This window comes from Haemaphysalis longicornis, unplaced genomic scaffold, assembly GCF_048455015.1.
Source record: "Haemaphysalis longicornis isolate Haplotype H1 unplaced genomic scaffold, Haemaphysalis longicornis Haplotype H1 scaffold_12, whole genome shotgun sequence".
Taxonomy (NCBI): domain Eukaryota; kingdom Metazoa; phylum Arthropoda; class Arachnida; order Ixodida; family Ixodidae; genus Haemaphysalis; species Haemaphysalis longicornis.
In genome coordinates, this window is record NW_027526225.1 from 55,679,414 (window position 1) to 55,692,482 (window position 13,069).

Genomic DNA, 13,069 nt, shown 5'->3' on the forward strand with positions numbered 1-13,069 from the left:
TTACTTTATTTGTAATGAATGTTGTTTTTGGTAGCTGTTTCACTGCCGTGATTAGCTCTGGGCATGTTCTAAGCAAACTAGAGTTGCGAGGAACCCAATGCTTTGCATTTTGCTTCTACACTCTGGGATTTTATAATTGGACTCCCGTGAGAAATACTGTGTGCTCATATGTGCTCAGCCTCCTGTTTTCTGTTTCCTGTTTCTTACAAAGCCCGGCGCGGTCAAGACGAACTTCCACCTCTACAATCAACTGACACCAAGGAATGCACACTTCAAACTGGACCAATGTTCTTCTATTTCTTTTTTTTTTTTTCCAAACCACTTGCATTGGACTGCACGCGTGGCGTCGTGACTGGCAGCTGCAACACCCGAATTTGAATCTCGCCTCGGAATACGTTGGTATTTCGCCACGAAGCTATCTTTCAAGATTTTTCTGTTTTGTATGTTTGCGTAGTTGTCTCCCCCAAATGGTGCGACAGATGCTGGTAGTAGTAATAGAGCGGTGATTTAAGGCTCTTGATAAATGGCTTCCCAAGAAGCAGCTTTGCTCTAGCACGTGGCTTTATAGGAGAGATACCGTAGTGAGAGCTAGTGAGAGACAAAACCTAAAACTCATTTTTCTAGTTTTTGTTTCAACCTTATCGCCGCTTAGAGTTGCATGCAGTGATTTTCGGTAGGAGTGTTTTTGCACAGGGCCTGTTATTTTTCATATCTTTAAACAAACTGCAGCTAGCAAGTTTTTTTCGCAGCTGCCTTTTAAACTCTGCATATACCGGCGGATGTACCACGCACACCTGTTTTTGACCGGCTGTTTTTTTTTTTCCCCCGGCTCGCACAAAATTTTTTCCACGTGATTGATCGTGGTTGTGATAGGACTGTGTGCCTTACGAAGGGAAGAACAAGAATTCTCCGCCATATTTTGGCTACCGAAATGCATCAGCTATTTTCTTGACAGCTTTTAAGCAGCGGTTACTGCTGCGTACCTTTAATCGTTATCGCCTGACGAGCATAGCTTTTTCATGGTTCGTGGCCGCATAAGCAAATATTTAGACTTTTAGAGTGGTTAGGCTTTCAGAATGTTTGGCCTTTGAATGTTTAGACCTGTTGCACCTTTTAGAATGCCGAGACCTTTTTTAGACTTTTATTGAGCTTTCGTAATTTTTGGCGCATGAGTGGGCTCTGCATCTACCCTCAGGAGATGGGTGCAAACACTCTAGCGGCTTCAGGGGTGGCTAAAAATATTGGTATCTTGTAACTTGTAAGGCTTGTGTTAAGATACAAACACCTATGGGGTTGAAATGAAGCGTTTCTGTTGAAAGTAATTGCTGCAAGTTCCTGTGTGGAGCTGAGACAAGACCCCGAATGTGATACTGACCTGCTTATTTGAATAGATGCTTAAATGTTGCAGTGGAACGAAAGATGGGCTTTATATATGTTGCGCATTAATCCCGAATGAGCTCTAATCAAAACACGGTTAGTGGCCAGAGCGATCTGTGCGCAGATGTTGCCTTTCTTTTTCGCGAGTGTGCTTGAAAAAAAGTGCATACAAGCGCGCACTAGTTGTCTACACTTTGACAGAACTGTTCTCAAATCTCGATTTTATCTATTGTGGAAAGATAATATATTGTTCATCGTACCTCGTTACACGCACGAAAGTTAGTTATTGTATGCCGTGTTGTGCTGAGCTCTTTTGCATTCCAACATACTGAATGCACGTGAGAGTTTGACTGAGACAAGTGCTCTGAGGAACCGTGTGGCTTTTATTGACACCATGCCCCGCAGGTAACTGTTTCGTGTTGGCAGCTGTGTGGTTCACTTTTTGACGTGATCCGAGCTACTAAGGTACAGGTGTGACCTCTCTGAGAGAACTTTAATGTCCTGCTGTGTTACGGCAACGTTTTCAAGCTATTTTATCTTGTACTCTGCGTGTTGACTGGCTTCTAACTGATGTCCCAGATCATTGCAGTGAAACAGCTTCAGCAGGGTGCTTATATAAATTGAGAGCAGTGCTATTTAACTTTTTTGTTGTTGTTCGTCTACAAGTTGCATGTAGTTGTTAGGCACATCAATAGCCTCTTTAGCACTTTTTTCACACGCCTCTACGCGTGTGGTTTGTATAGTGATCACTTGTTTGTTTCGTGTGTAGTAGTTTCAACAAGAGCAGTTAATTACACTCTGACCTTACTTAATGTTTCGTGAAGTGTCAGTTTCCTATGTGTGCAAGCTGTTTGTGCTACTCTTTTAAGCATGCCTCATTACCCATTGACCTGTTTTGTTTCAACACTGAAATCAACACAGTCTAAGGTTGCCCGCAGAGAAGTGTTAGAAACAAGAATACAAACATGTGATTTGAATTCTCTCCCTTTATTTTTTTTTAAATAAAGGAGTTTTAACCTTTCTGACTGAAAAGTTCCACTTGTTTTTTGTGTCAACCAGTAGTGCCAACTTTTTGCCAAAGAAAATAGGGTTTTTAAAAGTATTGCTATGCAGTGAAATTCTGATTGTGCGTCTCGAAGTTATGCAACGGCCTGCTTCTTGGACCATGGTCCCAACAAACTCCCCACAAAAACAGTGCATTAAATTCATCAATTATACGCTGTGAGAATACATGGGGTCAGCTTCATACGACAGCTCAAATGACTGAAAATGCCCGTGGCAGTGCAAGCGCCTTTCCCATCTTTTGTGCTGCTTTTTTTCACCCTCTAGTTCCATGTTTCTCGCTATCCATGTTTCTCCATGTTTCTCACCTCCAACGACTTGCTATCTCCTGACTGCTTTATCTGCTTTTTATACACGCACGTGCACACACACGCACACGCATTCTAATACGCACACACTCCTCAATTATACACTAAGAATACACGGGGTCAGCTTCATATACGAGAGCTCAAATGACTGAAAATGCCCGTGGCAGTGCAAGCGCCTTTCCCATCTTTTGTGCTGCTTTTTTTCACCCTCTAGTTCCATGTTTCTCGCTATCCATGTTTCTCCATGTTTCTCACCTCCAACGACTTGCTATCTCCTGACTGCTTTATCTGCTTTTTATACACGCACGTGCACACACACGCACACGCATTCTAATACGCACACACTCCTCAATTATACACTAAGAATACACGGGGTCAGCTTCATATACGAGAGCTCAAATGACTGAAAATGCCCATGGCAGTGCCCCCCCCCCCATATATATATATCGGGGTGTTAATCCGAACCGAAAACCGGAACCGAACCGGTATTTTTGCCGGAACTGAACCCGAACCAAAACCGTTATTTTTTTAGCACACTGAACCCGAACCGGAACTGAACCGGAAAAAGTTGCAGCATCTCCCCACGAGGGGGGACTCGAGTAAATGCGTCGCGTAAGGGGTGGGTGTATTGCGTTAACGTTAGTGTTTGGGTGGTGGTGGTGGTGGGGTGGTAGTGAATGTGTTAACTATTATTGCTTATTACTATTAATTATTATTGTTTCTTTCATATATTATTACTTTCGTGATTTTGCGACTCGAGTCCCCCCTCGTGGAGAGATGGGTTTTTCTTTTTTTTTTTGTGACGCAAGAAGTGAAGGCAAGGAGTAGGTTGTTGTAAGTCGTTATTTATTTATTTGTTGCTGTTGTCGTTGTATTGGACGCTGAGAACAACGGCTTCGTGGTCGCTAAAGTGTACTGTTAGGGGGTCTTTAAGCAGTGGTCGTGCGTTGCAGCAACTGGTGAAGACAAGATCGATGCAACTGCTGCCGTGTATCAGCAGCTTCTTGACGTAGTTTGAATGAGTCAAGGATATAAGGCGCGTTCGTACCCTTTGATTCTGTGTCGCTTTTGTGGCGCAGTGGGAAGAGCACCATGTACCTCGCGTTCCGCCCACAGGGTCGTGAGATCGAAACCAGGCGCCGATAACTATTATTTTTTTATATATAGTGTAGGGGGAGGGGTGCGGACCTGTTGTTAAGAGCGAGGAGGGTAGCGTGATGCGGGAGAGGAGGAGTGGGGGAGAGGGCGCACCTGCGCACTGAGCTGTTGCGGATGGACGGCGGACACTACATATGAGTTAAAGAAATGCTCTGCATTTAAAAGAAATAACGGTTACCAGTTCATACCGAAACGGTTCGATCCTCTGTTGTAGATATTGCACAGTCAATGCAATTCAGGCTTTTTTTCTTTCACGTACCATCAACTTAGTACCCGCTCGTGCACTTTCCCCTCCAGACAATTGAACACTATCGCGCTCTATGTAACAACAGGGGAAATGAATGAGCACCAGCGTAGCAATGGTTTGTTGCTGCTGGAAGCGCGGGCGTAGTGCAAGCTGACCAAACCAAATGTCATTCTCGGCAGCTTGCAGGGGATATAAAACGACTTTGCCCTTCCCTAGCTGCGACTTCATTGGAGCAATCAGGCTGCAGGAGTGCTCCACTGCACAACAGCGAAGGCCCACACCCGATGTGTGCAAACTTTTTGCATTTAATAATTTGTTTAAAAGGTCCGACACCTGCAAATTGTTAATACTTGACAAGTGTGACCGCAGGAGCTGCTCAGTGGCTAAGCCGTTTGCTGCTGACCACAAGTGACCTCGATCTCCCTTCCCCACGACCGTTTTTCTGAAGTAAATGGAAATCGAGAACGTCCGTGTATCGAGAACTTGATCCATGTTTAATATCACCAGCTGGTTAAAATAAGCCTGCCAGCCTGCAACATAAGCTGCGCCTCGGAGCAGAGATATAATAGCACAAGGCATCAAATGCGCCAGTTATTTTTAAAAATTTGTTTACATGGAAAACAACAAAAGGAAGGCAAATCACGTTTTAAAATATTAAGCATGCAAAAAGCAAGTAAAACCGAATAAGTAAAAAAATCGCCAAAACGTGGATATTGCTCTATGCTTTTCTTTGCCCTGCCTTTCACAACCAAACGTGTCATCAATGCGAAGGAAGTGAGTTCCGTGGTCAAATTTTGAGGACGGTACAGTGGACAAGTTCCATTTTTTACAGATTCAAATAACAACAGATATGTCAGGCAAAACTGTTAAGGTGTGCTTAATCCCTTGGCAAGAAACTGCAGCCCTCGACCTTGTCTTGGAAGCAGAAACACTAATAAACAGTGGCGTAGCCAGAGGGGGGAGGGGGGGTTGGGGGGTTCAAACCCCCCCCCCCCCCCCCCCCGAAATTTTCACTGCACCCCCCCCCCTCCTTAGTCAGGGGGGCCTGACCGGGCTTCATCCCCCCCCTCCTCTTCCACGAAATTTTTCGGGCCGGCGTTGTGCGGCCTGTTTTGCCTGGTACGTCGCCTGTGAACAAAGGCGCATATCTTTCCTAAGTGCGGCTATTAGAAACATGCATGACTAAATGCCTGCCCTACGCATTCTTGCTTACACAAAACGAAGTGCCTGAGTCAGGATAATTGCGGAGGGGTGCAGCTCCAAAACCGATCGCGCCTTCGGGTAATTGCTCAGCGCGCAGAAGCGTTGTGCCCCTTTGTGCGTGACATGTCGCCACACGGAGAATTGGCCGGCTGAGTCGCTCTCAGCAAAGGAGATTGACTCGTCACGGTATGGACGAGGAAGGAGTGGTCCGCCCAAACTCGCGACGGAAAAGAAGAGGGACCGCCAGCTATTGACGGGTGAAGACTGGTACGATGAAGGGCCTAAAGGGAACAGACGATCATTGTACGTTAAGCAGAACAACATGCAAGCGGTGGTGGCAGGCCAGCGCCGCTCCATCTCCTAAAAAGGGGGATATCGAGTGGCCGTGGACAGACATTCAATACTCGTGCAAGGTAATTGAAAAATGCAATGCAGGGGCTGCGTATTGGGCGAAATGTGGGGTTTAGCTGCATGAATTTCGTACGTGTGCAGAGGGCCTTTGTGAGTGAGGGCAGGGCGCACAACAAAGTATGTCCCTCTTCGCGCGTCACCCCTTCATTCTTCCTTTTTCACGTTTCTGTCGAGCCCGCGAGCTAGGGTGTGGTCTCAGATTGCGCGCACTGCGTGTCCCCTTCTGAAAGCGGTGTAGCGACAGTCATTTTAAGTGCGATGCTTAAGCGACCCTGAACCTGCGTCCACCGGCGATGTCCGCATAGCATACCCACGTGGGGGATTGGCCAGGAATCTCCTCGTCTTCCTTGGCAACGGGGGGAGATGGGCGCGCGCTGCCTGGCCGCTGACATGGCACATACCCACGTGGGGGATTGGACAGGAATCGGGCGTGAGAAGGGCTAATGCACCCGCTTAAAGGAGTACTGACACGAAATTTCGAAGCTCAGATCCGCTCTAGCAATCAAGTACAACGACAACACAAATAGGTGTCTGTGAATAAATGCATCTTTCTTTCTTTGTAGTTGTGTGTGTGTGTGTGATCTCTCTTTCGCGAACATTACCGAACCGCGCAAATTCAACTCGTGCCTTCGCACTTTCACATTCTTCCCCTCGGGGAAATGCGGGGAATTTTTTGCCCGGTTTTTTTTTTTCACTTCGTCCCCACGGGAGGTACTACAAACGTGTGGGGCCCGTAAAGGCAGTCCGTAATGGGGAGGGCAGTCCTGGTCTGGCAACCATGAGGACGAAGCGAAAAAAAAAAAAAACAGGCTCAAGCCCGAGCCCACGGCGCGAGCGAGCAGGGGTTTGTACAACCAGAGCGGGCTGACAGATCCGCGGCCTTTACGGATGATGCGAGCTAATCAACAGAGGGCAGTCCTGGTCTGGCAACCATGGTAGCCCCGCCAAAAAATGGCGGGAAAATTCGTTTCTGTCGAGCCCGCGAGGGTGTGGTCTCAGATTGCGCGCACTGCGTGTCCCCTTCTGAAAGCGGTGTAGCGACAGTCATTTTGCCCGGGTTTTTTTTTCACTTCGTCCCCACGGGAGGTACTACAAACGTATGGGGCCCGTAAAGGCAGTCCGTAAAGGGGAGGGCAGTCCTGGTCTGGTAACCATGAGGACGAAGCGAAAAAAAAAACAGGCTCAAGCCCGAGCCCACGGCGCGAGCGAGCAGGGGTTTGTAACCAGAGCGGGCTGACAGATCCGCGGCCTTTACGGATGATGCGAGCTATTCAACAGAGGGCAGTCCTGGTCTGGCAACCATGGTAGCCCCGCCAAAAAATGGCGGGAAAATGTGCGGGTACGCCAGCCGAAATGCTACCGTCATTTTCAGCTCCGCGATTAGGCAGATTTGTTCGGCGGTATTTTCCCTAACCTAAGAAATTGGAGAACAGCGGGTCAACAAAAAGGGCGCGCTGCGTCTCACCGAGCCAGTTCCAGACTTTATCCTAAACGTGAGGGCACGGCAGTCACTAGCCCTGCCACAGGCAGACGGCAGTCGCGGCAGTAACAAAGAACCGATGGCCATCGTCAACCTGGGTCACAACTAAAGCGCATCCATTGCGTCCACGGCCGCTTTTTACCTGGGCGCCCGCTGCCCGAGCAGTGCATATTCAGGGGCTTAATTGAGACACAACAAGAGCTATATGGTGCAAAGACAGAAGCGCCCATGCCTTTGAGACGCTCATGTTCCAAGTGCCAACACACAAAAGAGGCCTCAAATTGTAAGTCATTTTCTTCCATCGATTTTTCCTTGCATGATCACTGATGTCTTTTGACGATGGAGGTTGCTGTGCCTTAAGCTGTGCGGTGTAGATCAATTGATCACTTCCTAAATTTAATTGACGTTGCAGTACCTTTGTTTCTGCGAGATAAAAAAAAATGTCTGTCTCGTTTTATTTCGAACGCAATATTTGCGTTTGAATTGGTCGTTGAAAGAAGTGCTTACGGTTAAGCGGTAGGTGACTTTTAATGAACGAAAACGTAAATTCAACTCGTATAAACGCCTAAACATTTTATTATGCACGATTTTGGGGAGGGATGCTCAGAGCTAGTGTATCGGCTCATGAAGAGTTAAAAATATATTAATTCTCGCTGCAGTTTTAGTAGCTTGCTTTAACAGGGACACAACTCCATGTGAAGTAGCCGTTGTCGCATGGTGTGCCCGTTATCGAGATTTTTGTCACCGCCTTATACCAACGCGTGCATCCACTGCTGCACCCAACTTTAAAATCATCATGCAGCGTACTAAGCAAGTGAAGGACATTCGTAATCGTGGCGCAGAAACATACGTGCTGTTGTTCCGTTAGCGCTTCCTGGCCTTCGAAGTTCTGTGTGCATATACGTATCGTTCTTTCAATTCTCAATCGGTCCTCCATGATTACAGAATTTCGTAATTAAACAAACAGCCTACAGACCACAGTCCCTATTAAGAGCACCAGCACACCTCCGCCGCCCTCCCCCATACGGGTGCGCGCTAATGTGCTTCTTTCTGCCTGGATCCGCAACTGTTACGTAAACATTCTCAAACGTCGAATGAAGGTAATTTTGAGCAATCGTCAGCATAGGCGTGCGCAGAGTTCTCAATTTGGGGGGGGGGGGGGGGCAAAGTCTTACCGCTGCGCCCCCCCCCCCCCCTTCCAGAGCAACTACCGACCTCTTCTCACTGAAGGCCTTGCGGTGCGAACGCAGTGCAAAGAGGGATGGTTATAAAATTTTTACTTCAATGTGATGGAATTGCAACACACACAAAATATTTCTGAGCAGAAATTTTACTTTCATGTGTTACATCGGCAAGGCATGGGGCAAATTTGGCGCCCCCTTCAGATGATTAGGGGGGGCGGCCGCCCCCCCCTGCCCCCCCTTTGCGCACACCTATGATCGTCAGCATTGCTTAATAACCAATATGCCCGAGGAATTATCCCTGTAAAAAACACAATTTTTAGCAAATCTATCATATCGTAGCCTGAAAGGGGAACATCACGGCCGCTGTCAACGAAGGCAATACTGTAAATGTGAAATTACTGTCTGCTTCACTCTGAAAAACGGCAGTCTGTAGCATTTATGAATGCGGGGCCATGCCATTACGCATGTTCCATTGGTGGACTCCGGTTTTCCCGCCATTTTTTTCGCGGGGCTACCATGGTTGCCAGACCGGGACTGCCCTCCCCTTTACGGACTGCGTTTACGGGCCCCATACGTTTGTAGTACCTCACGTGGGGACGAAGCGAAAAAAAAACCCTGGCTCGAGCTCGAGCCCGCGGCGCAGCAATCGTTTGCCGCACGATCGGCGACGCATCTGCGAATTCGCAGAGAAAATCGCCAGAGTATGGCCAGACACCGCCGACTTTACGTAATTATGTTATCTTGCTGAATTTAAAGCTCGATACAGAATTTAATGGTCAATTTGCAGTGAAGGAGTGGTACTTACGCCTAAAGGGAATGACCTCCCCTGGAAAGTCACTGGAGAGTGCACGTCTTCAGACAGTCTATAGGGCATTTATGCACGAAGCATTTGACAGAGAATAATGCAACTATTTCAGAACACAATAGGGGCCGGCCCCCATTGTGTTCTGAAATAGTGGGCACCTCGTCGCCAGTCGTCATCGCACAAAGGTTTCCACCAGCCAAAGGAAGGCGACGAAGCAGCCGGAGCTCATTACAGCAGACTCGACATTTGGGCTGGGCCGAAATTTGAACCAGAGTCACTATGTTACAAAGCACCAGCTTCTCATGTCTTCCCGGAGTCCTGATAGAAGCTACGAGATGGATTGCATTGAGACCAAAAACATCAGCGGAAATTTTAACTGGCATGGCTTAACAAATACCGATGGCTGAATTATACCGCTTTGCGTGAGGGCTAATCCTGCCATGTTCGTGTAATTTTCACCGTTATTAGCGCTGTTCTTGTGCGGGATGTTGGTGTGTTTATATAGGTTTAGTAGTTGCTGAAAATTTTGCTAGTGATATAACGCTCATTGTAGGCATAATACATAGCCTGCCGTTTTTTTCTTAAAAGAAGGCCTGCGCTACACATAACCCTGAGAGCATGAATTCGACTGCACAGAATGAGCTTCATTGGCCATGCACTGACAGCTGCTGTACGGGCGTAGAATGCTTATATGCAAAAAAAAAATTATTCTGCATTTTGGACAAGAACTAAATGAAAAAACTCATTCTTACGGCCCACGTCATTATATTGCGGGTCTCACACTCATCATAATCCACACGTTGAAATAAAGCAAGTAATCACATGAAACTATGGCCATTTAATGCAATGCCTGCACAAGGTGCCCGTGCGTGCAGAATACGTCCCGTATCACGGGAACAGATTTGCACAACGCGGTCTGCGGATTTTCTCCCAGTTTACAACTTTACCTGGCGCAAATACCATCATAATCAACACCAATATCATGAGAGACCCTAAAGGGGCCATATCAAGACAAAATACAGCCTCGTTCAATTTGGTAGAACTAGCTGCTTTGGTAACTCACAGGCTCCCTTCCAGTCACAGATGTTTTTCAACCGAAGCAATGTAACAAATATCAATAACTCGTATTTAGCGCTGCAGTGACTTAATATGGGCAGGAGTGATGTATATAGGCCAGCACTAAAAAGTAGTTATGCGTGTGTTAACTTCGCGTCAGAATTCAAATGATAGGATCAGTGGAGTCCACTGTAAACCGCGCAATCATGTTCCTTGGCAGTGGCTTAGGTCGTTGGGCGCCAATCGTACGAACGATATCCTGCGATCTAGCAAAATCGCGGGAAAGTTGGTGGGGATTCGCCACGGCTTTATATGTTCTATTTAATATCTCTGCTATTCATTTGAAGTTGGCGATACAACTGGTATCATTGTTATCAGGACAATGCAGTCTTTTTAATGAACAAAACATGTAAACTACCGCGCTTTTTTTTCATTGGGGAGGGGAGGGGGGATGGCTTGAGAATAACCTTACCCCCCCCCCCCCGAAAAAAAATCCTGGCTACGCGCCTGGTGGCTGGGTCTAACGTCAAAGGCACCGCGGCGGACGAGGCAGAAGCCTTCGCTTCAACCGGGGGGCTAGCTTCATGCTGCTGCCGAATGTCGGCTTCCAGTCACCGAATGAGCTCTTCTTTGAAACCGGCAGTGCCCAGCTGTCGCCCTGCCAATTCTTTCCGTATGAGATCGATGGCGCGACATTGTCACTGAGACGAGCCGCTCCCACACAATTCCCCGCATGATATTCCGCCGAGCCGGATACACGCAGGCGGTCACACACAAAACACAATCTTGCTGGAGCGTCCGCCAGCAAGATTGGCGGACGCTCCAATTTTGCTGGTGGTCTAGACCACCGGCCCTCTCAAGAGCACCAGCACACCTTTGTCCTCCCCCCTCTCCCTCCCCAAATGTGTGTGCATCACATCACCCACACGCGCGCTGAGGTAATTCTGCCTGGATCCACAACGGTTACGTATACATTCTAAAATGTCACATGAAGGAAGTTTTGAGCAATCGTCAGCGTTACTTCAGTAACCAAAATGACAGAGAAATTATCAACTCTGCAAGTTTAAGCCACTCTATCATGTTGTAGCCTCTTCTGTGTCTATCATGTTGTATCCTGTAGCCATGCTTCAGTTTGAACATCAGGGCCTCTGTTATCCAACGGAATACTTTAACTGTGTCATTACTGTGCGTTTCATGCTGAAGCGTGGTAGTCTGTAGCATTTATGTATGCGTGACCATGCCATTACGCGTGTTTTCTTGGTGCACTCCGGGAAACAAAATGCTGACTTGTTTCGAGCATCGCATCATGCCCAAAGGTCATGCTGGGTCTGTACGACTGTCCAATGCTCTGTTTTTTGGTGGACTAAGGAGCTTCCCAACTTAATTTCCATTTCCCGTGTCACTAACGAAAACTACAAAATTCTTATGCGCCCTATACATTCCAAAACCGCCCATGCTCTTACACTGCAGAGACTAAACCGGCAGTGTGTATTCGGCTGAACAGTGGCAGTGCACGATTGCGCTAAAAAGTTTGTCATTTCATTAATCTTTGAAACCAAACTGGTAGGACCTTATTATGATTCCTTCCTCAGATCTTACGACAGAATTCTAAATGTGGCAAGATTTTGCTCGACTAGCACAGGACATGCCTAACCGCAAGAGCATGGTCACACACCGCCGTCTTTGTGTTATTATTTTTTCTTGCTAAATTTAATGTTTCATATGGCATTGAATAATGAACTTAGCAGTGGCTTGCTATGCCTTATCCAGGAGTGGTTACTTAAAGGGATGGCCGCCCCAGAAAAGAGACTGTATCGTACGAGCCTTCAGGTAGGCTATAGGCATTTATGCACGAAGCATTGAATACTTGACAGAGAATAATGCAACTATTTCAGAACCCCAAGAGGGAGCTCAGTACAGCAGACTCGACATTTGGGCTGTACTGAAATGTCGACCAGCTTCTTATGTTCGCTCAGAGCTCTGATAGAAGCTACGAGATGGGCTGCGTTAGAGACTCAAAACAGAAACGGAAATCACAACTGGCATGGCTTGACAAATACCGATGACTGAATTATTCCGCTTTGCGTGAGGGGTAATCCTGCCATGTTCATGTAATTTTCACCATTAACAGCGCTGTTCTTGTGCTTATATCTGTGTGTTTAGGGTTGGTATTTGCTGAAATTATTGATAGCGATATAACGCTTCTTGTATGCATGATTCATAGCCTGTCGTTTTTTTTTTTAACAAAGCACCTGCGCTACACATATATTTGTAGTGCAGGTCTTATCTTAAAAAGAAAACGAGAGGCTACAGTATCGTAAATTATGTTATAACTTAAGTGCATAAATTCGACGCAGACTGCACAGAATGAGCTCCATTGGCCTTACACTGGAAGCTGCTGTACGGGCGTAGAATGCTTATATGCCAAAAATTTTCTTTTGCATTTGGGACAAAAACAACTAAATGAAAAAATCTCATTTTTGCTGCAGAACTGTGACCTTCCCAAGAGTTATAGTAGTTGGTACCGCTTTTTTATGGTTAAATTCCCAGCTGGAACTAGCTGGTACCAGTTGGGACCAGCAAGGACCAGCTGGGCCCAAATGGGAATTTAACCATACAGCACCTGGGACCAGTAACATTTTCTCTTGGGTTACCTTCGGAGTCGAGGTATGGCGATGGTCCCGGGGACGTGGGCTGGTCACAATCGGGTACACCGTGGTTCACCTGAAGTCGCTCTATATATACATGTCGCAGGGCCGCCTGGAGGGCTTGGAGCTG

General features: G+C 47.0%; 2 protein-coding genes across 7 annotated transcripts in view; one reads left to right on the forward strand and one right to left on the reverse strand.

Annotated features, from left to right (window-relative positions):
• The window catches only part of Kank (KN motif and ankyrin repeat domain-containing protein 2 kank), an 89,608-nt gene extending 87,201 nt beyond the window's left edge, over positions 1–2,407 (forward strand). For all 6 annotated transcript variants that reach the window (XM_077693302.1, XM_077693306.1, XM_077693304.1 and 3 more), the window contains one exon: positions 212–2,407. In XM_077693302.1, the coding sequence (XP_077549428.1) occupies positions 212–254 (43 nt within the window). In that variant the 3' untranslated portion in view covers positions 255–2,407. The remainder of the gene's footprint in view (positions 1–211) is intronic.
• LOC144162675 (uncharacterized) overlaps positions 1–13,069 on the reverse strand; it is a 108,927-nt gene that overhangs the window by 86,627 nt on the left and 9,231 nt on the right. The window lies entirely within an intron of this gene.